A 26,503-nucleotide genomic window follows, 5' to 3' on the forward strand; every position below is an offset into this window, starting at 1 on the left:
TATTATTATTATTTTAACAGCATCCATTGGTTGAACTTGAAAACAAAATTTTACTGTGTGGCCATTCTTTTGCTTTATTCATTCTAGTAATTGTCCAGAATCAGTTTTATTCAATCATATTGTTTGAATGGAAGTAGAACATTGAAATATTCATTGGTTAACTTAAATTATAAGTTAAATTATAAGAGGAATTGAGATGAGATAAGGAAGAGATTTAATTTAATAATAGAGCATTATTAATTTTGAATCAATATAATGGGAGTTTCAACACCTTCTATCTTACTGAGCTTTAGAAACAAAGCTTGTGGGATTGTTTGGGTGATGTCCTATTAGAACACAGTTGATTAGTTGATTGAATTTTGTTACACTGATTAGAGCTTGATTAGTTGACTTTTCCAGGTTACTTTTCTCCCTTTATTTATTTGGTTGTTGTAGATTCTCTTGGGTAGATGTTGTTTAATTACGTAAAGAACAATTTTGTCATCCAGAAAGCGGCTGGCAAAATGCAAACATTCTGATTGGAGTCTTATTGACTATAATATTCAAAGAGACTGCTATAGAAAACATTAGTCAGTGGCATGTGCTTTTACCCCCTTTTATATGTAATTTACTCTCATTTTGTTCTCTCCAATTATGTTTAAATTAGAAACTGGTGTCATATAAATGCAGAATTTCAAATACCCTCAGAAGATTTTATGAAACATTATTTTTAATAATATCTTAGGAGACTAAAAATGGAATGTTTTCTTTACATTTAACAAACATTGCCTTTTCTTACCTCTTTAAAAAAACTGGCACAGAAGTTTTAATCATTTCAACTGTAATCATAATCATAGAAAAATTGCATTAGGTTTATTCCCTGCATATGAATTCATATGTATATTATATAAGCGTGTGTGTGTGTATATACATATGCTTAGTTTCTGGTTAGCAACAAATTGCAAGAGGAAAATTTTATGACGTGCAGAGCATTTAAAGTATGAGAGAAATTCATTTGTGACTATTTCTGAAAATGTGTGTGTTAAATCATCTCCTGGAAGATTGAATATTCACTTTTTGACATGTACTACCTGTTTCTCTGCTTTTACTCATAGAGCCAGTGTCTAGGAAGTTTAGGATAAATTTCAATATTATTTTTAAATAGAATATCTTTTAATAGTGTTTAGGTTTAATGCTCCTTCGTTTTAAAATTCAAGGTGCTCCATCCAATAGCAGTAGAATACATATTCTTCTCAAACTTACATGGAACATTCACTAGATAGATCATATTCTGGCCATAAAACATACTTTGACAAATTTAAAAGGATAGAAATCTTGCAAGATATGTTCTTAGATCACAGTGGAGTTAAACTAGAAATCAATGAGAGAAAGACAACTAGAAAACCCCCAAATATTTGGAAATTAACACATTTCTAAATAGCCCATGGGTTAAAGAAGAAGCCTTAAGATAAATTAGAAAAATATTTTGAACTAAATGAAAATTAAAATACAACATATCAAATTTCTGAGATGCAGCAAAAGCAGTGCTTAGAGGAAAATGTATGTCATTAAATGCATATATTTGAATGAAGAAAGTTACAAAATTAATAACCTAAGCTTCCACCTTAGAAAACTAGACGAAGAAGAGCAATTTAAGCCAAAGCAAGCTGAAGACAAGAAGTAATAAACTTGAGAGTAGAAATCAATGAAATAGAAAACAGAAAAAACGTTCAAGAGAATCACTGTAACTCAAAGCTGACTCTTAGAAAAGAATATTAAAGTTAACAAACCTCTAGCCAGGCTAACCAAGAAAAATGGAGAACACAAATTACCAATACAAAGACTTAAAGAAGGGCCATTACAACATATTTCATGGGCATAAAAGCATGTAAAGAAATGCTTTGAACTACTTGATAGCCACTGAAGTGATAACTTAGTTAAAGTGGGCCAATTCCTTGAAAGACACAAACTACCAGAACACACACTAGGAGAAATAGATAACCTGAATTGTCCTATATCTATTAAATAAGTTAATAATTAATACACTTCCCAAATAAGAAGTGCAGATGGTTTCATTGGTGAATTCACAGTCTCTTCCAGAAAATAGTAGTACAGAGAACTCTCCTAACTCATTTTATGAGGCCAGCTGTACCATCATACCAAAACCAGAAGACATTACAAACCAACATTTCTCATGAACGTAGATGTAAAAATCCTCAGCAAAAGTAGATTGCAATGACATATTAAAAGAATTACACATAATGACCAACTGGGATTTCTTCCACATATGCAAAGCTGGTTCAAAATTCAAAAAACAATCACTGTAATTCATTGTACCAACAGCAGGGTAAAGAATAAAGTTCATTTGATCATATCAGTTGGCATAGAAAAAGCATTTCACAATACCCAACACCTGTTCACGATAAAACTCTCAGCAAAGTAGGAATAGAGGGGAACTTCCTCAACTTGATGAGAAACATCTATGGAAAACCTGCAGCTAGTAGCTGACTGTATCTTAAAGTGCTATATATATTTAAAAAAAAATTTATTTTATATTGGAGTAGAGTTAACAATGTTGTGTTAGTTTCAGGTGTACAGTGAAGTGACTCAGTTATACACATATACATGTATCTATTCTTTTTAAAATTATTTTCCTATTTAGGTTATTACAGAGTATTGAGCAGAGTTTCCTGTGCTATACAGTAGGTCCTTGCTGGTTATCTATTTCAAATATAGCAGTGTGTACATGTCAATCCCAAATTCCCAATCTGTCCCTCCTTCCCACCCTTCCCCTTTGGTAACCATAAGTTCGTTCTCTAAGTCTGTGAGTCTGTTTCTGTTTTGTAAATAAGTTCGTTTGTATCTTTTTTTTTTAGATTTTGCGTATAGCAATATCATATAATATTTGTCTTTCTCTGTCTGACTTACTTCACTTAGTATGATAATCTCCAGGTCCATCCATGTTGCTGCAAATGGCATTATTTCATTCTTTTTAATGGCTGAGTAATATTCCATTGTATGTATGTATCACATCTTCTATATCCATTCACCTGTTGATGGACATTTAGGTTGCTTCCATGTCTTGGCTATTGTAAACAGTACTGCAATGAACACTGAGGTGCATGTAACCTTTCAAATCACGTTTTTCTCTGGATATATGCCCAGGAGTGGGATTGCTCTCCAGCATTTATTATTTGTAGTTTATATATATGTCAATCCCAATCTCCCAGTTCATCCCACCCCTCTTCCCCCCTTAGTAACCATAAGTTTGTTCTTTACATCTGTGACTATATTTCTGCTTTGCCGATAAGTTCATCTGTACCATTTTTCTAGAATCCACATATAAGTGATATTATTTGATATTTGTTTTTCTTTCTGACTTACTTCACTCTGTATGACAATCTCTAGGTCCATCCACGTCTCTGCAAATGGCACTATTTCATTCTTTTTTATGGCTGAGTAATATTCTATTGTATATATGTACCAGACCTTCTTTATCCATTCCTCTGTCTATGGACATTTACGTTGTTTCCATGTCCTGGCTGTTGTAAACAGTGCTGTAATGAACATCAGGGTGCATGCAACTTTTTGAATTATGGTTTTCTCTGGATATATGCCTAGGAGTGGGATTGCTGGGTCATAGGGTAGCTCTATTTTTAGTTTTTAAGGAACCTCCGTACTGTTCTCCACAGTGGCTGTACCAATTTACATTCCCACCAACAGTGTAGGAGGGTTCCCTTGTAGACATTTTGATGATGACCATTCTGACTGGTGTGAGGTGATATCTCATTGTAGTTTTGATTTGCATTTCTTTAATAATTAACGATGTTGAGCATCTTTCCATGTGCCTCTTGGCCATCTGTATGTCTTTGGAGAAATGTTTATTTAGGTCTTCTGCATACTTTTTGATCGAGTTGTTTGGTTTTTTGATATTGAGCTACATGGGTTGTTTGTAAATTTTGCTAAAGAGCTATATTTTAAGATAAAATATAAATGATTGGCATATGACTTGTGACCTAACATATTCTTCAAATGAATTTCTCCTGCCATCACACATGAATGATAGTCAGACTGAGTAAAAAGCTTTTATGTCATAGACTTTTCCCTCAAAAATATTTACACTTTTATTTACATTTATATTTGATGATTATTGTTTTTTCTCATTTACTTTAAGTGATTTCATGGCACAGCTAAAGTTGGCCAAGAAAAGTATAGTACTTTCTCACAGTTCTGACCTGCTGAACGTTAATGATGGTGTCTATTTATGGAAACTGAAAGTTGGCAGCATTTTACAATGAGACTGGGGAAAGGGTGCTAATACTGAAGGGCTGACCTTTATTTCTCAAGTTAGTACCACTCCATTTATCTGCCTCTACCTCCATCTCTCTGCCTTCTCACATCCACTCATTGAGCTTTTCTTTTAAATGCATAATTTTATTCAAACAAACTCCAGACAACTCAGACCACTTGATTTTTGAGCTATGTGTTCAACAGAGATGTAAATTAGAATTTATAGGGAAAATCAAACCCCATTGTGAAAAGGATTAGAGTAAAATATCTCTTTCCAGTGCCAGAATTTGTAGTGGAAGAACTTATTTTAAATAGACTTTTATTTTGAGACTCCTCCACACCTTTCAAATACATAACAGATTTCTGAAAAAGTATTGCACCATGTAACTATGAATGGTGTATATGAGCTACTTTCTATTATTCATGCGAGTTGTAAATATATGAAAAATTCAAGAGAAATAAAATATTTATGACCTTAAGCAATCGTCCTATCCCTGTGAAGCTAGCAGTATCAGAAAGTATGTTTTGAAAACTTGGCACAAAAATGTATCTTTCAACTTTTTAAATTGAGCCAAGGGGACCATGGAACTTTTGGGAAAGAGCAGATGAGATTTCATGATAATACCATAATATCAAAATGATTTGAGTCTAGAGCATTGAACTTGGACACAGTTATCTTACTTTTGATTCAGCCTTGGGCAACAGAGTTACTTAACATGAGCCTTCTTATGACTCTTCTAGGAGTATTTGTTCTTTTTGTTTATTTTATCTATTTTTTTTTCCCCAACCAAAAATGCTGATTGAGCAAACATTATGGTGCAGAGACTGTTCTAGGTCCTGGAGATACAAAGTTCCTTCTGTCGCATACTAATGGGGGAGGGGGAGGCACGACAAACAAGTAAATATATAGTGGAAGCTTTGTTCTGATTGCTCTTATTTTCTCAGTAAAAGAGGAAACACAGTTATCAACTGAGAGTAAGGCTGGTGAGGAGATGAGGGGGAGGCATGAAACGGTTGTGTAGAGAGTAGAGCAGTGAGTGGCCAAGGTTAAATTCAGCAGGTTTGCTGTGAAGCACTGAGGTCCATGTGAGGCTAGTGGTCATACATTTTATTAGTATCTATGAGCATGATTATGTGTTTACTCCACCCGTGTTTAGTCACAGGTATATAGATGCTGAAGTAGGTGAGCTGGATTTAACCAGAGTTGGGATTTGGTCAGGTGAGCAAGATGAAAAGAATCAGGGAGCTCAGGGATCAAGGAGAAGGGATCAGGGAGCCAAGGATGCTTGCAAGGGAGTAGGTTGAGGGTGTTTGCAAAATGTTGAAGCAATACTTAGGTAATAAAGGCTTGGCCTAGGACGTAGGAAATAGTGTTTTAGGATGCAGAACAAACAAGGGAATTCATGCATTGGAAAGCCAGGATATAACATTTTTCATCCCAGAACAAGGGCATTTTACCTTCTTAATGTGAAAAGGGGCCAGTGATTGGAGCAAAGGCCCACACTCAGACATATGGGTGAAAGACTAAACTGGCTAACTGTGAATTTTATTTCTAAATTGTATCTCGGATAGTAACTATAGCATGATGGCAGACAACTAGTTTGAGCACAGCTCTTATAATGAATCCTATGATCACCAAAACTTCATTCTAGATTAATTTTTCCCTTTGAAGTGAATGGCACTGAGTGATGTCAACAATATCTTTGACTTATACCATGATGGATGGTAGCAGAAACTATTGAAGGGAAAGAAAATCAGCTTTGTTGGAGTAGTTAATATGTGTCAGGAGTTTGTATTTGTTTTTGCTCATTCCTATAATTCTGAAAATCAGTATTATTATCTCCATTTTACTGTTGAAGATCCTGACACCCACAGTCTGACTGATTTCCAATCTGATGTTCTCTCTATTACACGATGCTGCCTCATCCTTTCCAGTGGAAACATATTGCTGGGGTTTGGCCACCCTAATCCCCTGCTCTCCTTTTTCCCTACAAAGATGAAGCACAAGTTGAGAACACTCTCAACTTGTGCTTTTGTACTGTTTTGAATCAACGGAATTTACTAATAATAATTCAAAGAGGCAAAAGTGTTTTTGTTATCTTTTGTTCCTGGTATTGAGGTCTTAGAACTGTTATTCAGATTATCAGTCAATGGTACCTGATACATCATTTATAATAATACAAAGGGGAAAAATTACAGCCAAGAAATCCATTCTGTTGATTATCCCTATGTGTTCTAAAAGAGATGGTCCTAATCTCTGCCCATTTATACTGTACAGTATTTTCAAAGAGATTCCAAAACTGCCAAGACACTTAGAGTGTGAAATATCCTGTGCCAAATAGTTAGGGCATCTTTGTGCCAATAATTGAGACAAAAAAACTTCCTGTAGAATGAAAATAACAGCAAAAATAGCAACCTTCCCCTTGTAGGAAGCCAATGGTTTTCTTTAGAGAGTAAACAACAGATGAAATATGAGTAATTATACCATGTGGTCTCTATGGCCAAGAGTATAATTGTTTACCTAAGCTTTTTTCTTATAGATTAGAGTCTTGTGTTGCAGTCTGGTAGATTGATTGAACTGCCTCTGTGACTTCCTTTTATTTTTAAGATTAGGCAGTCCATGACAAAGAGGTTGATTGCAACCCAATAGAGCTAAACTAATGTTTTATTAAGAAGGAGTTGGCATCCTGAGCTTTTAGGAGAACAAATGATCTCATAATGCCATGAACAACTTACAGAGCAACTATTAGGCTCTTCGTATTAGGCAGTCTGTTCACATTGCCCTGTGTCGACCACATGTAAGTAACATCAGCGAACTGTGCTGAATAATCAGTCACACCAGTTAGATCTCAGTAAAGGTGAGATCAGTAGATGTACTGCTGGGAAAAGTTAGAATTGCTGATGTGTCTTTTTTTCCTGACCTAGACAGTGTGCCTGCTCAACGTTTTCAAAGTTTGACTGTACAGAGGGGGTCGCTGACAGATCAAATGAACTAATCTATCTAATAACGTGCACAATTCCAGATGTGCCCAAGAGCACAAAGGGATCGGCGTAAGGAAATTCACTGGGGCATTGTTAGTGATAGTGGAAAATCTAGAAACCACTTAAATGTTCATGAATAGAATATATACATGATCAGGAAAGAGCAAATGCCTAATTCTCTGAGATAATAAAGGTACAGGCAAGAATCAGGTGCCATTGTGGGTGGGTCTTGAGGTGGAGGGGACAGAAGGGAGGTTGAAGGCTGTTGTGTTTCTCGTGTCTTCAGTTCTTTGATTTTTCTTTTCTTAACTTTTTAAAAGTTAGGATATAGTTGCTTTACAATGTTGTGTTAGTTTCTGCTGTAGAACAAAATGAATCAGCTATATGTATACATATGTCCTCTCCCTCAGGGGCCTCCCTTCCACCCCCCTCCCTCCCATCCCACCCATCTAGGTCACCACAGAGCACCGAGCTGCGTTCCCTGCCCTATACAGCAGGTTCCAACTGGCTATCTGTTTTACACATGGTAGTGTATATATGTCAGTCCCAGTCTCCCAATTCATCCCACCCCCACCCTGTGTTCACACATCTGATCTCTACATCTGCGTCTCTATTCCTATCCTACAAATAGGTTCATCTGTACCATTTTTCTAGATTCCACATATAGGCATTAATATACGATATTTGTTTTTCTCTTTCTGACTTACTTAACTCTGTATGACAGACTCTAGGTACATCCATATCTCTACAAATGACCCAATTTTGTTCTTTTTTATGGCTGAGTAATATTCTATTCTGTACATGTACCAAATCTTCTTTATCCATTCATCTGTCGATGGACATTTAGATTGCTTCCATGTCCTGGTTATTATAAATAGTGCTGCAATGAACATTGGGGTGCATGTGTCTTTTTGAATTATGTTTTTCTCTGAGTATATGCCCAGTAGTGGGATTGCTGGGTCGTATGATAGTTCTACTTTTAGTTTTCTAAGGAACCTCCATACTGCTCCCCAGAGTGACTGTACCAATTTACATTCCCACCAACAGTGCAAGAGGGTTCTCTTTTCTCCACACCCTCTCCAGCATTTATTGTTTATAGACTTTTTGATGATGGCCATTCTGATTGGTGTGAGGTGATACCTCATTGTAGTTTTGATCTGCATTTCTCTAATAATTAGTGATGTTGTGCATCTTTTCATGTGCCTCTTGACCATCTGTATGTCTTCTTTCAAGAAATGTCTATTTAGGTCTTCTGCCTATTTTTTGATTGGGTTGTTTGTTTTCTTGATATTGAGTTGCATGAGCTGTTTGTATATTTTGGAGATTAATCCCTTGTCAGTTACTTCATTTGCAAATATTTTCTCCCATCCTGAGGGTTGTCTTTTCATCATGTTTATGGTTTTCTCTGCTGTGCAAAAGCTTTAAAGTTTCATTAGGTCCCATTTGTTTATTTTTGCTTTTATTTTCATTACTCTAGGAGGTGGGTCAAAAAAGATCTTGCTGTGATTTATGTCAAAGAGTTTTCTTCCTATGTTTTCCTCCAAGAATTTTATAGTGTCTTATCTTACATTTAGGTCTTTAATCCATTTCGAGTTTATTTTTGTGTATGGTGTTAGGGAGTGTTCTAATTTCATTCTTTTACATGTAGCTGTCCAGTTTTCCCAGCACCACTTACTGAAGAGACTGTCTTTTCTCCAGTCTCCTGTATATTGTATATCCTTGCCTCCTTTGTTATATATTAGGTGACTATAGGTGTGTGGGTTTATCTCTGGGCTTTCTATCCTGTTGCATTGATCTATATTTCTGTTTTTGTGCCAGGACAATACTGTCTTGATTACTGTAGCTTTGTAGTATAGTCTGAAGTCAGGGAGCCTGATTCCTCCAGCTCCGTTTTTCTTTCTCAAGAGTGCTTTGGCTATTCAGGGTCTTTTGTGTGTCCATACAAATGGTAAAGTTTTTTGTTCTAATTCTGTGAAAAATTCCATTGGTAATTTGGTAGGGATTGCATTGAATCTGTAGATTGCTTTGGGTTGTATAGTCATTTTCACAATATTGATTCTTCCAATTCAAGAACATGGTATATCTCTCCGTCTGTTTGTGTCATCTTTGATTTCTTTCATCAGTGTCTTATAGTTTTCTGAGTATAGGTCCTTTACCTCCTTAGGTGGGTTTATTCCTAGGTATTTTATTCTTTTTGTTGCAATGGTAAATGGGATTGTTTCCATAATTTCTCTTTTTGATCTTTTGTTGTTAGTGTATAGGAATGCAAGAGATTTCTGTGCATTAATTTTGTATCCTGCAACTTTACCAAATTCATTGATTAACTCTAGTATTTTTCTGGTGGCATCTTTAGAATTTTCTATGTATAGTATCATGTCATCTGCAAACAGTGACAATTTTACTTCTTTTCCAATTTGGATTCCTTTTATTTCTTTTTCTTCTCTGATTGCTGTAGCTAGGACTTCCAAAACTATGTTGAATAATAGTGGTGAAAGTGGACATTCTTGTCTTGTTCCTGATCTTAGAGGAAATACTTTCAGTTTTTCACCTTTGAGAATGATGTTTGCTATGGAATATCTTTTTCCATCCCCTCACTTTCAGTCTGTGTGTGTCTCTAGGTCTGAAGTGGGTCTCTTGTAGACAGCATATATATATATATATATATATATATATATATATATATATATATATATATATCTTGTTTTTGTATCCATTCAGCCACTCTGTGTCTTTTGGTTGAAGCATTTAATCCATTTACAGTTAAGGTAATTATCAATATGTATGTTCCTACTACCATTTTCTTTATTATTTTGGGTTTGTTTTTGTAGGTTTTTTTCTTCTCTTGTGTTTCCCGCCTAGAGAAGTTCCTTTGGCATTTGTTGTAAAGCTGGTTTGGTGTTGCTGAATTCTCTTGGCTTTTGCTTGTCAGTAAAGCTTTGATTTCTCTACCAAATCTGAATGAGATCCTTGCTGGGTAGAGTAATCTTGGGTGTAGGTTTTTCCCTTTCATCACTTTAAATATGTCCTGCCACTCCCTTCTGGCCTGCAGAGTTTCTGCTGAAAAATCAGCTGATAACCTTATGGAGATTCCTTGTATGTTATTTTATTGCTTTTCCCTTGTTGCTTTTAATATTTTTTCTTTGAATTTAATTTTTGTTAGTTTGATTAATATGTGTCTTGGTGTGTTTCTCCTGTATGGGACTCCCTGTGCTTCCTGCACTTGGGTGGCTATTTTCCTTCCTGTGTTAGGGAAGTTTTTGACTATAATCTCTTCAAATATTTCCTGAGACCCTTTCTCTTTCTCTTCTTCTTCTGGGACCCCTATAATTCGAATGTTGGTGCACTTAGTGTTGTCCCAGAGGTCTCTGAGACTGTCCTCATTTCTTTTCAATTCTTTTTTCTTTAATCTGCTCTGCAGCGGCTATTTCCACCATTCTATCTTTCAGCTCATTCGTTCTTCTGTCTCAGTTATTCTACTATTGATTCCTTCTAGTGTATTTTTCATTTCATTTATTGTGTTGTTCATCACTGTTTGTTTGCTCTTTAGTTCTTATAGGTCCTTGTTAAACATTTCTTGTATTTTCTCCATCCATGCTTCCATTCTATTTCTGAGATTCTGGATCATCTTTACTATCATTACTCTGAATTCTTTTTCAGGTAGGTTCTCCATTTCCTCCTCATTTATTTGGTCTTGTAGGTTTTTACCTTGCTCCTTCATCTGTAGCATATTTTTTTGTTGTCTCATTTTTTTGGATGGGTGGGGCTGTGTTCCTATCTTGCTGGTTGTTTGGCCCTAAGCATTCAGCACTGGAGTTTGCAGGCAGCTGGGTGGAGCTGGGTCTTCGTCCTGAGATGAGGACCTCCGGGAGACCTCACACTGATTAATATTCCCTGGGACCTGAAGTTCTCTGTTAGTCCAGCAGCTTGGACTTGGTGCTCTCACCACAGGAGCTCAGCTCCTACCTCTGGCCTGGGAATCAAGACTCTGCAAGCCATGCAGTGTGGCAGGAAAAAAAAAAGCAACACACAGAAAAGAGCAGAACAATAACAAAGAGTAAAAATTAAATAAAATTAGAAAAATAAAAAATATATTAGAAAAAATAACAATAAAAATGAGACAACAACAAAACAAAACAGAACCACACCAGCAAAAATAAAATAAAATAAACAAGAAAATAAAAAATTAATAAAAATAAAAAATTCCCTGGTACCTCCTTTATCAGTGTCCTTGCCCCCATCGTGAGCTACAGCCTACCCTTGCCTCCCCTGTAGGTCTCTGGACCCATTTTTTCAGCCCCACCTCTGCATGTGTTCTTCTCATCAGTGTTTCTTCCTGGAGCTGGCCTGGAGCAGATGTGCCCATGCAGGCCACCTGGGGCACAGGCCTCCACAGGCGCACCCACAGGGGCCAGTGCAGCTAGAGGAAGCCTTGGAGAGGGGTGACATTTGGCCCACCTTGACCCACGTCGCCAGAGGAGGCCCTGTCAGGGGCGGCACTCGGGCTGTCAGCAGCCGCGTGGCCCTTGGAAGCTTTGGCGAGGGTGGGGCTCAAGCCCAGAACCCACTCGGCCGGAAGAGGCTTTGTTGGGGCAGTGCATGGGCTGTCGGGACCTGTGTGGCCCATGGTGGCTTTCGGGGAGGCCAGTGCTCAGGCCTGCTGGGAACTGCGCTGCCCGTGGAGGCTTTGTTGGGGGGCAGTACTGAGGTCTGCTGGGACCCATGCGTCCGGCGGAGGCCTCAGCTGAGGCAGGGCTCAGGTCCAGGACCCACGCGGGCAGAGGGAGCCCTGGGGGAGACAGGGCTCAGGCCTGGGACCCACGCAGCTGGAAGAGGCCTTGGCGGGGCAGAGGGGGGTGGGCAGCTCAGGCCCGGGACCCCAGCAGGCTTGCCAGTGCCCAAGCAGGTGGAGGAGACGTCGGCTGCGTTCCCTTCTGATTCCCCGATCCCCCGAAGGTCCCTCTTCTTCCCTGCTGATCCCCTTGCTGTTAGTGGGCCCCTCCAAGTGTGGGAACCTCTCCCCTCCCCCAGCCCCCTCTTAGGTGTGCTGATCCCATCCTGCCTCCACTTTTCCTCCCCCCGCTCCTTCCCACGTCTTACCTCATCACGTGGGGATTCCTCGCATCCCCTTAGGTGTCCGAGGTCTCCCACCGGCGCCTAGTAGGTGCCCTAGTTATGAGGAGATGCTAACTCCACATCCTCCTACTCCGCCATCTTGACTCTGCCCCATCTTATGGTTTTTCAGTAATATATTTGATAAACTAATCTGCTGAGAGTGAGGACAGAGGGGTGGCATAGGGGTCTTGAGAAAAATGCTAACTGTTTAGAACTGAGGACTGCAAGAAAGCCCTAACCAGAGACAAAAAGATCTCTGAGCAGTTCAGGGAGTGCATCTTTTTGTGCTCCCTTTGATTTAAACGTGAAACAAAACATTCCTCAGCTTTGCATTTGTTTTCCAGCCCCAAGGGCATTTTGATATCAAAGCTCGTAAATGGTTACTTGATTAGACCACTGCCTTTGCTTTCTCTAGCAAGAATCCTTCCCAAGTATTTCCTCCTAAACTTCTCTCTTTGAGTAAGTCTGAGTCAGTTTGACAACTGTCACCACCTTTTTTTTTTCTGTTAGCAGCTTCCAACTCCTCTTTTTGAGGGAAAAATTATAATCCTCCACACACTTCCTCCTCAGCCCTCTACCACACTGTTTCTACCCTCTCCAACCCAAAGCCCTTCTTTCACAATACCAATGAGTTATATTAGTATCTGCTAAGAGCTGAACATATTTCCTTCTTTATATTCTAATTTTAACTACATATAATGTGGGATGCTGTGTTAATTTCTATTTAACTTTTCTACTAATGTTCTCATTCATTCATTCAAAAATTTTTCTAGTGCCCAGTATGTGCCAGTCATGGAACTAGACAACCAGGGATAGAAAGAATAAGATCTGACACCTGAAAGTCATATCATGCTGTAAACTCCCTTTTCATCTATATTTAAGGGTGGTCTCACTCAGAATACACTGTGTGAACATTTTTAGAATGAAGAATCAACATTTTTCTTTCAGTTTCATTCTGCTGTTTAATCAATGATAGTCCTATTTTTACCATGGAGAAAAATGTTGGTGTTTTATTTTCACAGTTTTAAAACTTTTTCTTCCTTTAGGAAATTGAAATAAGGTAAAGGGATGAAGTATTTCTTGATTTTGTTGACTTCATGTGTAAAATGAGATACACCTACACAGGCACATTTGTTTCATATTTAAATGAGGAACTGCTGCTTCCTCATTAAGAAACAGTAGTGTGTGCTCATGATGCTTGAAATAGAAAACCAGAGGATGACAATAAACTTTCATCATCATGTTTCTCCTCCCTCACAAGTTTACTTCTTTTTATGATCCTAGAGAAGGAGAGAACACATAGCGTTTGATGATTTGTGTTCTTCCATGTGTTATTGAATTCATTCCTTCAATATCTCCTTTTATTTTTTGAAAATATTTTCTGAATAAACTTTATCACACACAGGGAATGAAACTGGGCTTCTCTTTTAATCCAATAATCAGATGTACTAAGAGGTGCAGCATTATCTATCTTAGAAATATGAATCTTCAGTAAGTATAAGATTGACTTGTGGGAATTCCCTGGTGGCCCAGTGGTTAGGACTCTGCCCTTTCACTGCTGAGGGCCTGGGTTTGATCACTGGTCAGGGAACTAAGATCTTGGAAGCCTTGCAGCACAGCCAAAAAAAAAAAGAAACTGAAATCAAGATTGACTTGGAAGTTTCTAGAAATATTCAATGCAATTTTAATATTCATTTGATGCAGAAGAGAAATGATCAACAGGAAATATTTTAATATGACTGTTGCCAACATAGTTACTGTCATCTGAAGACATCCTCACCATTTTAACCCAATAAAGCAAAAACCAAACCAAAACCCAATGATAATAAAACATATTTCATGCTTATGTTCATGATAATACAAATGGAGCTTATTTTTAAATCTTATTTTTAAAGTTACAAATAACTTTTAATTAATTAGTCAATCAATTAAAGGCCTATTTTATGGCAGGCCTCTACCAAGTGCTGAGAATGGAGAGGTGATGGTAGTTTAGTGGGAGTGACTGACATGCTTATCAACAACTGCATTAGTATTGTTAGTGCCATGTGAGGTATGTATTCTGTGGTGTGAATACACAGAGGAGAGTGCATCTCTCTCATGAGTGGATCCAAGAAGCTACCAGTGGATCTCAGAATGCTTCAACTGAGTTTGGGGGTACCAGTAAGCATTAGCCAGACAGATGGAGAGGGAAAAAGCATTTCAGGTAGACAGAGTGGTTATAACATGTGAAAGCATGAAAGCATTGAATGTCATAGGGTGTACAAAGAATTCCTGGTGGATTTAATTTTACTTTTGCATTTGTTCTTTTAACTTGTTATTGATTTTAGTGAGGCCAGAATACAAAGCGTGTATGAAGAAGTGGAAGGAGATGGAAGCAGAGCAAATCTTTAGGGTCAGAAACTAAATGACATGTATACCAAGGATATTCAGTGTTATCCTGAAGGCTTCCAGGGATCTCTTAAAGAACTTAAAATGGGAGAAATGCATGGTAAGATTTGTGCTGTAGAAAGGACTCTGGCAGCAATGTGCAGAGTTGTTTGGAGAGTATGTGGTCAGAGAGCAGAGGCAGTGGTTTTTAGGAGCTACTGTCTAACTCAGGTGAAAGATGATATATTGTCTAACATATTAGGGATGGAGAGGGGAGATTAAATTTGAGGGTATTTAGTGATAAGTTATAGTCTGTAAGTCCTGGAAGGGATTGGATATGTGTGTGGGGGGTGGAGGTAATAGTGAAGGAGGATGGTGAATCTCAAGTTTCTGATTCGGACAGCTGGAAATATCATGGGGCCATTCACTAAGACCAAGAATACATTAAATATGCAGAGTTGGAGATGGGGGGAGAAGGTGATGATAAGATTGATTTTGAACATGTTAAGAGTAGAACATCTGAGTAAGAGGTGGCCAATGGCCAATTAGATACATAGGTCTAGTGCTTAGAAGAAAAATCAAGTTGGTGGTGTAGATTGCATGATGGTCTTTTGCATTGATGTTGAATTCTTAGAGAGTTGGTGGCATATCTGGTGCTTCTTTGTTTCTCCAGCACATTGCACAGGGCAAGCCTTAGGGTTGCATACAATTCCCAAAGCCTAACATTTTCTGTTCTAGTCACTAGGATGAGGCCCATTAATGAAAAAGAATAAAAGATCTTCTATTAACCAATGCCAGTTTACTTTTTCCCCCAATCCAATTGTTGATACCATAGAAAGAGCTAAATTGGTGGGGCAGTACAAAGCCTAATTGAAGTCAAAGTTAGATTGAAGAATAGCAGTAAAGTATGATGTCACCTACCTGGTATGGTTTGAAAGACATTTGGTTGGTGCCTGCCCAGGATTTCTTCTTTCATTTTCTGTCACATTGTCTTGAAAGTTCATCATTACCATTAGAGTCATTGCTTTGGACCATCCGGGGTTTTCATTTTTAAGGAGTTGTTTGGTAAATACCCTAGTTAAAGGTAATACCATGGAAACTATCAAATGGTCTTAATGGAGTCCATAATAGATTAGAGCTTTTTGGGATACCTAGAGAAAGGATAATTGAGATACGAGCAGAGTATGGCTTGTTTTGTTCTACTTGTTCATGTCTCATTGACATTTCCTTGAAGTTAATTAGCTTAATAATGAAAAATTAATGATTTTAATATTGGAAATAATAGAAGAAATTTCTTTCCTATTAAATTCACATTCCTTCCCCTCAGAAGTTAAGGTTACTACTCTTTTGGAAAACATTATTAAGGATTCGAGATATTCCAAAAATAGTCTTTAAATATCAATGAAATTGTTAATAAGAGAGAACCTTTGCTACGTTACAAAGAAGATGGAGGTGTGTGATAAGAACCATAGTATGTGAGATTTGTTGAAATTGGGCTTTATTCTCTTATGTGTATATATCTTCACATAAGTATACGATAGGACTGTTTTTATTAGGGTAATACTACCTGCTATAGTAAATAACCCCCCAACTTTAAGTGGTTTAACACAGTAGAAGCATATTTCTTACTCATATGACAATCCAAGGAAGTTGATCTTTGACATATGACGTTCTTCTATGCACTGATTCAGTGGCTTTGCTGTCCCCTGGGATTTTGTCACTTGCATCCAACTGGTAGAAGGAGGGAGAAAGTATGGAGAAGTTTCACTTGCTTCTTAAGTTATTGCATGCATGGAAGTGACACACATCAGTTCTGTCTCAATCCATTGGTGAGGACTAGGGACAGGCCCACACCTAGATGCAACAAATGCTGGGAAATGTATTCCTGGCTGGGCAGCTGTTTCCCAGTAACAAACCTATACAGTGCAAGGGGGAGAACAGAATCTTGTGGACAACTAGCTACCTGGCTATAGGGACTATATGATAGATATGAGCAAAACACAAAGATCACACATGAAAATTACTTACTATTTTATAACTGCACTTGAAATATATGATGTCTGTGTAGAAATTAAGTGCTTTAGATTGATACTTTTCATTAGTTCCGCATGTTATGCTATTTCTGACATCCCTTGAGTATTAGCAAGAATGTAGGCTTCCATATTCATGACGTGTGAAAAACTGAGACTTTCTTTCCTTATTTTTAAGGTTGGACAAAATTTGCCCGATTGACACGGGCTTTGACAAATAGCCGAAGTGTTTTGCAACAGCTCACGCCAATGAATAAAACAGAGGTGGTCCACAAACATTCAAGACTAGCTGAAGTAAGTGCGAGATTAACTTTACTTCCCAACATGGTGGTGGTCATACATTTTTCCCCCCACAAGTGTTTCAGTTATTTGAAACATTTATTATTATAAATGGCTATTATTTTACAAACACTTATATGCTAATTGATTTTTCCTTGTAGAATTATAGAAATTTTCTATATTTCCTTTTATGCTCTCCTACTTTGGAAATGGGAAGGTAATCTATGACATCCCAGGTGATGTCTGTACAGAATGAGGTTTTCTTTGAGCAAATGAGATAGGGAGTTCACTCATTCGTTAATTGATGTGTGCAGCACACTTATTGAGGGTTTGCTCCATGCTTGGTACTCTGCAAAGGATGTAAAGATGAATAGGCCATTGGCCCTATCATCAAGGAGTTAAAGATCCAGCAGAGGAGGGAGGGGTTACCTGAATGAGATGATACCTGGGCTGAGTGAATCTTTTTTTTTTAATTGAAGTATAGTTGATTTACAATGTTGTGTTAGTTTCCAGTGTACAGTGAAGTGAATTAGTTATATATATATATATATATATATATATATATGTATATATATATATGTATATATATATATGTATATATATATAAATAATATGTACTCTTTTTCATATTCTTTCAATTATAGGTTATTATAAGATATTGAATATACAGTAGGACCTGTTGTTTATCTATTTCATATATAGTGGTGTCTGCTAATCCCAAATTCCTAATTTATCACTTCCCCACCTTTCCCTTTTGGTAACCATAAGTTTGTTTTCTATATCTGTGAGTCTGTTTCTGTTTTGTAAATAAGTTCATTTGTATCATATTTTAGATTCTACATATAAGTGATATCATATGATATTTGTCTATGTCTGACTTGCTTCGCTTAATATGACAATCTCTAGGTCCATCCATGTCGCTGCAAATGACATTATTTCATTCTTTTTTATGGCTAATATTCCATTGTATATATATATATACCACATCTTCTTTATCCATTCATTTGTCAATGGACATTTAGGTTGTTTCCATGTCTTGGCTGTTGTAAATAGTGCTGTTACGAACATTGGGGTGCATGTATCTTCTTTTTTTAATAAATTTATTTTATTTATTTATTTTTGGCTGCATTGGGTCTTCATTGCTGCGCATGGGCTTTCTCTAGTTGCGGCGAGCTGGGGCTTCTGTTCGTTGTGGTGTGTGGGCTTCTCATTGCGGTGGCTTCTCTTGTTGCAGAGCACCGACTCCAGGTGCGCAGGCTTCAGTAGTTGTGGCTCAGGGGCTTAGTTGCTCTGCAGGCATATGACATCTTCCTGGATCAGGGCTTGAACCCGTGACCCCTGCATTGGCAGGCGGATTCTTAACCACTGCGCCACCAGGGAAGCCCTGTACTACTTGATTTTGAAGCTACTTTCTTTTCTGCCTTCGGTTGTCCGTTTCTTTCTACAAATCAAACTAAAGTGTAGGAGCTTGTTTCTGTGACTGCTGACTTTTGCAGTTATGATTCTTACTGGGTCTTAACTCATTCAGTTTTTCTTTCTTTGTTAACACAGTTGGGCAAGAACAAGAGGAAAGAGACCATAGAGAGGAAATTTTTCTACCTTAGCACCCTGAATCACTCAGGATAGTTTTTTTTTCTATATCAAATGGAAAGTTCCTTTCCGCTTGACAGCTTATCATTTTTACTTTTACTTTTGAGGAACTTTCATTCCTGTCTCTTCCCATCTGATTTTTTTCTTTTTTTTTGCTTTGCCTTTTGATTATTGTTAGTTTCTTTATCAGTCATCCCTAATTCACAAACCTGATTCAAATACCAGACTGCCTTCTGTCAGGTCTTAGGCTTGATTTCAGAGAACATGTGGAAATAAGAAGGTTTTCAACAGAGATTTAGTCTGTTTGTGCTCTTAGATCTTCAAAGACTGACCTAAAAGAAGCACCAAGTTAGCAGAAAGATATAGTTTTGCCAATTGTACTCAGAGTCATATAATTTGCTCAGCTTGAGTATTTGGATTTGCTGTTAAATTTCAGGCTCTTTCACTTTTTCCAACACATATAAATTTTATCTTAATTCCACCAGGCCCCCTAAATTTGGAGCTGATCCCCACTTTCAAAGATCCTGGTCTCCATGTAGGCGGTTCATCTGTTTTCCACAGGTCCTGACATCGTGCTGATTGGCTTCAGCTTCTCACTTGTATCCGTGGTACTGAGTCCTTTAGAGTCAGTGAGCTCAGATATTCAGAGAGAAAGCGTATATCTGTTTCAGTACAAAAATACATCAGTAAATGTGATTTCATCCCCCCTCTACCTAAGGCTTATTGCTCCTGAAAGTACAAATGAAATAACAAAGCGAAGAGTTGTTACTGCCTTATAAAGGAGTCCTAGTGATGGGGCTGAGATTAAAGTCGTGCTCTGCATATGAGAAAGCTCAAAGCTGCAGCACATAGTGAGTCCCTTTCTTTGTTGTTGTTGCCATTCTTCTCGCCTCCCTCCTCATTCTCCTCCTTCTCTTGTAGCAGTTTTGGATTGCTTTACGAATGCAAGTCACCTTCTGAAGAACTGGGTTATGAATGTCTAAAGAAATATAAGACAAGGGTTTTTATTTTGAACTGTACATTATAATCACCTGGAAAGATTTTGAAAATATAGATTCTCTGGGAACCCACACAAGATGAATTTAATTATTTTCTGACATGGGGTCTGAGTATGAGTATACTTTATTTTGTAAAACTTCTCCAGAAGATTCTAGTTTGTGGCCAGATTTAAGAAATACTGAACTCAAGAGTGGTTTCATTCCATCTCTAGAGGAGACATCTTACATTTGTCCAGGGTGCTTAGCGGGGCCGACTTGTCTATTAACACAGTGTGTAGGGCCCACATGATATTTGAATTTCTACTAATAGTAGAAGGAAAACATGAACTTTTAGGTAAAAGAATTTTGAATATATAATATTAATTTATTCATCTTTGTAAAAAGACAGTTGTAAAATATAATTTTTATTATTTTTAAGGAGGAAGGGGTCTAAGAAGGCAAAAATACCCAGGACCCATGAAGGTCCTAATGTACCCTGGCACTGAGTTTATTTTCTAAGTACGTATTTCTTTGTGCTCAAACTGTAGACTGTGGTAAAATATTAACATTGAATATGAAGGAAATTTTCATGTTTAACACAGTGAAATTAGAATGAATAGATCAGTGGTTGAAAAGTGAAAGAGAGGCCATGGTTCTGTATGATTCTGTGTATGTAATGCTTTGTCTCAACATGAAGCTTACCTGCCTGTAGGATAATTTGTTGCTAAGTAATTTAAGACCTTATGGGAAAAGTATGACTGGGGCACTGATAATGAGGATAAATATGTAAAAATCTTTATAAATAGTTCTTATAACTCCCCAACTTAAAGCAATAATTATAATATACACCTAAAGAGAATATCAATGATGTTTTTCACATTTTAAAATAGCAATGATGATATTATATGCTTAGTTTTCAGTTATGTGAGTTCTATTCATGAGAGACTTTTCAGGATAAATCTCAAGTTTCAAAACATGCTAGTATACTTATTTTGCTTTGTAGCGTAAGAATTACATGCTAACAGGTGTTTTTGTTTACATCTATTTGCACATTCACAAATTTAGTGCATTTATGATTTTATAATTTGAACTTGTTGACTCCTACTTTCTGGGTCCCATTAGTCCTAGGGACACTAAATACTTGGATGCATAAGATGGTAGAGCTGCTGAAAACATTGTTTATCAAAGTCCCACTTACAGACTCCTTAATACATAGGTTTACTCAGCTTTAGCTTCATTGATGGCATGGAGCAGAGGTCTCTGACCTGCTGCTTCAGCTCCTTTTCACAATTTCCAGGTTCTAGGTTCTGGAAGGAAGTGCTAGGTCCTGTGTTTGTTACCTTTGCCCAGACCTCTGCTTTTGCTCTGTCATCTGCTTTTTCTCATTGTCTCTTTAATGAGACCTAATCAGAGTAAGTCAAGGTTCATATAACATTACATTGAAATTTTTCCATTTGTCGAAAAGGTACGGAGAAGCAAACCTGAATATTTAGGTTTTTTTTTTTTTTTCCCTAAAGGGAATTTGCCTTTGGGCAGGAAATCCAATATTCTTTAAGTCCTGATTGAAAGGAAAAAAGGGAAAAGCAGGTTATAACATTTACACCCCTGATATTGCTGTGCCAGTCATTAGGGCCCTGGCTGAGTCCCACACAACAGCAATATCACCATCAGTGGGGCCCTGGGGTTCAGCAAGGCCGTCAGAATCAAAGTTATGCTCCTTGAGGTGCCAAATATGTGAAGAATGGATAAGGGTGAGTCATGCAAATAACAGTTGGGCAGTCAGTGAGAGATGTGTGATTCTAGGCAAGCCTTCCAAGTGAGTGTGCAGAACTTGCAGAAGTTGGTGTCCAGCAGTGCTGTGGATCAGTGTTGGTGCTGGGGGAGGTCATCGAGAGCATGGGACTGCGGGTTGACCCTTCAGCTGGACCCAGGCAGTTGGAGGCTCCTTACCCCTACCCTTGTCCTTGGAATGTATACTCTGCTTACCATTCCCCCAATGGGGGCCATTTTCAAGGATGCAGGCTTGAGAGAGTAAGGTGTTGTTGAGACCTTCAGGTGTTGTTGTGACCTTCAGTCACACCTCTATATGTGACTGAACCCAGTTAAGGCTTCTGTATAAACTTTTAATATTTGGCGGGTGGGTTCAGAGATCTACTGGTCTTGTGGCTGCCCAGTAAAAGTCTTGTAAGGGGCTTCCCTGGTGGCACAGTGGTCGAGAGTTCACCTGCCGATGCAGGGGACACGGGTTCGTGCTCCGGTCTGGGAAGATCCCACATGCCGCGGAGCGGCTGGGCCCATGAGCCATGGCCGCTGAGCCTGCATGTCCAGAGCCTGTGCTCTGCCATGGGAGAGGCCACAACAGTGAGAGGCCTGTGTACCGCAAAAAAAAAAAGAAAAAAAAAAAGCCTTGTAAGTAAGTTCCCTTGTATATTAAAACTGCCACCTACCAATCTGGAGTGGTCTGCCTCTTTCTTTGGTCTCTCCCTGCCCTCCATGTATGGGGACCAGTTTTTGAAACAACAGTTGGCCACTGGAGAGAAAGCCAGAGGGAATAGCAGACAGATCAACTTTGGTAGAGAGATTGGACATGGAGTGACTTTGAACAAACCTTGATACAACTTAGGAGAAGAGGGAGATGAAACTACAGAGCCTGACTGGCCTTGAAACCAGGAGTCATGATTAATAGGCTGTGGTTTGGCTGCCAGTAAATTTGAATTCATTACTAACTGTGCAGAGATGTCCGGGTCATTATATATACATTTTCTCTCTTTTAGGTTCTTCAGCTGGGATCAGATATCCTTCCTCAGTACAAGCAAGAAGCGCCAAAGACGCCACCACACATTATTTTACACTATTGTGCTTTTAAAACAACTTGGGATTGGGTGATTTTAATTCTTACCTTCTACACCGCCATTATGGTTCCTTATAACGTTTCCTTCAAAACGAAGCAGAACAACATAGCCTGGCTGGTGCTGGACAGTGTGGTGGATGTTATTTTTCTGGTTGACATTGTTTTAAATTTTCACACGACCTTTGTGGGACCTGGTGGAGAGGTCATTTCTGACCCCAAGTTGATCAGGATGAACTATCTGAAAACTTGGTTTGTGATCGATCTGTTGTCTTGTTTACCTTATGACATCATCAATGCCTTTGAAAATGTTGATGAGGTAAGTTTCTTTTTCTTTTTAGTACTTGAATAACATGTTTCGAGAAAATTAGGATAAAAGGAATTTACAGATAATCCAAACTTCTTTTGAGCCACCACTTTCAATCTTCATCCTACTGAACACTTGCCGTAAATTATCATATTTGATTACCTTATAATTTTCATCTGCTTTTTTTTCTTGATTTCTGGTTGAAAATACTGATTACTAGAAAAATGGCTATGGTTGGAGGTTGTGGTTGAAAGAGGTGGAGAAGAAAAGCCACAGCATTTGGAGTCAAATATGGTTTATGAACTAGATAATTGATTGACAGGTGATGTGTTTTGATGTGTGTTTTGGTTTTATTTTTTTGAAAACTGTGGCATTTTAAAACTCTGTGCACCCATAGGTCTTTTGACTCCTCCTCCTCCAGATAGCAGTGCTTGAGTTAACAAAAAGGTACAAAAAATTTTATGGAAGAAAAATTCTTGAATTTTTGCCTTTTTGGTTTCTTTTTTATAGTTTTTGCTTTAAATTTTGTCTAAGTACATTTGTGATTAGAGACTATATTGGATGACTTCTGATGTCTGGTCACATTCAAGATTCATTCAATGTTATCTGCACAATGAGAAATACTTAAAACATGTAATATCTTGGAAGACCATTTTATTCAGAGCTTCTTAGCTTCTAACCTAGTAGTGGATGATTTTCAACTTGCTACACGAAGGATGTATATAAATGAGTCAATATAGAATGTATCTATTATTAAAATATGTTCATAATAATAATAACAAACTTAATTTCCCTGAAGATTTTACTCTGTCCTCATAGACTGTTCAGATGGAAAATTCTGCACTACATTGTTGTCATTGTGTGTGTATTTGGGAGGTAGTTTGCAACTTTTCTTCAGTAACTTTTTCCATAAAATTTCTGCATTCAATCCACTTTAATGATATTAAAAATATTTCCCTGAAAGTTAAGTATAGACATTGTATTTTGATGCTGTACACGTAATTGTTACTTTAAAAATTGGGGGAAAAAAAGGAATCGTAGTAATTTGTTTTCTAATTTTAGATTTTACCTACATCAAGCTTTTTAAGGTATATTTATTTCTTCCCTATTTACCTTCTGGAAGGGTTGAGAGGGGTTAATTTTGAAAATGCTAATCATATGATAAGAAGATAATAAATAGTATTTATATGTTCACTTACTAAATGGATTAATATATTAAGATCAATGCATTAAGATTTCCATTATTTAGAACATAGGCATAAAGATTTTAATAAAAATAATTAAAAGATTGGTTTAATTCATAGAAAAGTGAATACATTAAACATTACATAATAATAAATGCATTTAATATACCATACAAATACATGAAGAGATCCTCAGACTTACTAATATTAAGGAAAATGCAAAGTAAACCTACAAACTACACTGACATACCATCACTTACCACACACACTAGATTGGTGAGAAGGTGGCTAAGGATGTGCACTGCTCAGATCTCCTTTCATGAAAACCTGCTGCATGGAGCACAGTTAGGGGATTCCTGGAAGTGGCTCCTGGTTTGAGAAAGCCAATCATTCATTGGCGTTCAGTGATATCACACTATCACACTGGTAGCTTGAAACTGGCCACAATGGGAGTATTTACACCCAGAAAGTCACAAATGCTATGAATAAAAACTTTTCTTTAACTTTCTGTGGAATTAGTTGTTAGTCATTTACCAACACACCACTGAACACAGTTGACTGACACCTGCTATGGTTTTCTGATCTGCTGCAGGTCACACATCGAAGCCATATTTCCCCAACATTGTGCCCAGCCAGTGACTAAGAATGGTGGTAACATTATGATTAGTTTACTCCTGCTCAATAAAGAGCTCCTCTATTGAGCAACTTTTGCTCTGGGACTCCCCATTTACCTGTGCTGTGGTTGAGGCTCTTTCTACACAATTCTTCCTCCCCTCTTCACAGGTTTCAAATGACATTGTGGTCTGAAGGCTCCTCCCTCCTCCGTTTCTCCTTCATAGGCATTTATCTCAGTAAAGGTCTTGCATATCTAACCCTGACTTGGCATTACTCTGTCGGGGACCTGAACTGATGAAGCGATGGGGTGAGGCCTCTCATACATTGCTCAAGGGAATGTTGGTAAAACTTCCATGAAGAATAATTGGCAATATCTCATTTTAAAAAAGAAAAGACACTAGGGGCAACCACTAGGGGCAATCCCCTTGTTTAAGGGATTCTTTGTTATTTGCTTCCATCACCAAACAGCAAGATTATGTACCTACCTCTTGGTTTTTCAGTTTTAGGACTTGTCTTTGACTTCTTACTACGGAATTTGAAGTTTTAGCCTCTTTCTCCCTGCCCTAACTGTATATATGCACTATTTCCCTCACCTCATTCTCGCAATATAGGTATACCATCCTCTTGGTTCCATAAATAGTAGGTATTTATATCACTACTACTACAAATCTGCTATTTATAGCTGAACCTTCAACATGCTGTGATTACTTTTCCTTTTCTGCACTTTCCATTTTCCTGAGAGTTGGTTTTATCATTTGCTTAGTTTTATGTACTAATCACTAACTCAATCGCTAAGCTCTATGCCAGTTGTCTGAATCTCCCTCCAGTACATTGCTACAAGTAATAGTCTATCAACATCATTTTCTTAAACAGATCTCTCTACACTCTACCCTCCCACCTGATGGACAGTTTGGCTAGCTGTAATATCCTAGGCCAGAGATAATTTCTCCTCAGATTTTGAAAGACACAGTGCCATTACAGTCTACCTTCTAATAATTCTCTTAAGAAACTTTAAACCATTGTGACCTGTTTTCTCTTTCTGGAAATTTGATGTATCTTCTCTGTCCAGGGTTCTGAATCTTTCCAGTAATATGCTTTAGTGTAAGTCCCATTTTCATCAGTTTTGCTGGGTACTGACTGGGTAGCCTTTTTCAATCTAGAAAAGCAAGGCTTCTGTTTTGATTTTTTTCTTATGATGATTTCCTCCATCCCTTTCCCCCCTCTTTTCCATTCTCTCTCTTGCTGGAATTCCTTTTGTTCTTATACCTACTAGACTTCTCCTCTGATTCCTTTTTTTTTCTTCCCTATTTTCCAATCCTTTATATTTTTGCTGTACTTTCTGGAAGATTTTCTCAACATTATTTTCCACCTTTTCTTGTAACTAATAATGCTTTTTTTTTTTTTTTGCTTAAAGTCTTTTTGGCTTAATACTAATAGAGCTAAAGTAGCATTTGTATACTATTTAATATATGTATTTCTATTATTTAACTTTTTATCATTCTAGATTATTATACTCTAGTTGTGTCTTTTATAAATAGTCTATACATTCTAAGAGTCTTTCTAACTGGGAAGTTTAGTCTATTTACACTTATTGTGATTAATTACCTTTTGATTTTCTTAGAGCATCTTATTTTCCATTGTAAAATGCTTTTTCTTCACTTTTCTCTGTTTTTATTTTTGCTTGTTCTCTGCTGTCTTTTGGATTGATTGAATTTTTTAAATCTCCTGGATTTCCTCTACAGGACTAGAAGTTTTTCTGTTAATTGATTACTCTTAATATTTTTAGCATCAGTATTTGACTTATGAGTATCTTTGCCCTTCTAAATAAATCAAGGGCTTCTGTTTACCTTCTCATCTTTCAAACTAGTATTGTCTTATATTTTGGCTCCACATTACTTTTAACTTTCTCTTTCAATTATTGGAGGCCTTCTTTAGGGCATGTT

The 26,503-nt window shown here is 37.5% G+C and overlaps 1 protein-coding gene across 8 annotated transcripts in view; it reads left to right on the forward strand.

Annotated features, from left to right (window-relative positions):
- The window catches only part of KCNH5 (potassium voltage-gated channel subfamily H member 5), a gene marked incomplete at both ends in the record, with an annotated part of 574,893 nt that overhangs the window by 283,699 nt on the left and 264,691 nt on the right, over nucleotides 1-26,503 (forward strand). For 7 of the 8 annotated variants that reach the window (XR_013827023.1, XR_013827024.1, XR_013827025.1 and 4 more), the window contains 2 exons: nucleotides 16,939-17,054; nucleotides 22,381-22,773. Coding sequence is in view for 1 of the 8 variants with exons in the window: in XM_079912566.1 (XP_079768692.1) it covers nucleotides 16,939-17,054; nucleotides 22,381-22,773 (509 nt within the window). Of the gene's footprint in view, nucleotides 1-14,690; nucleotides 14,852-16,938; nucleotides 17,055-22,380; nucleotides 22,774-26,503 lie in introns of all 8 variants that reach the window. The other variant, XR_013827029.1, reaches the window with a different exon arrangement.

Source organism: Stenella coeruleoalba, assembly GCF_951394435.1.
Source record: "Stenella coeruleoalba genome assembly, chromosome: 2".
NCBI classification, from domain to species: Eukaryota; Metazoa; Chordata; class Mammalia; order Artiodactyla; family Delphinidae; genus Stenella; species Stenella coeruleoalba.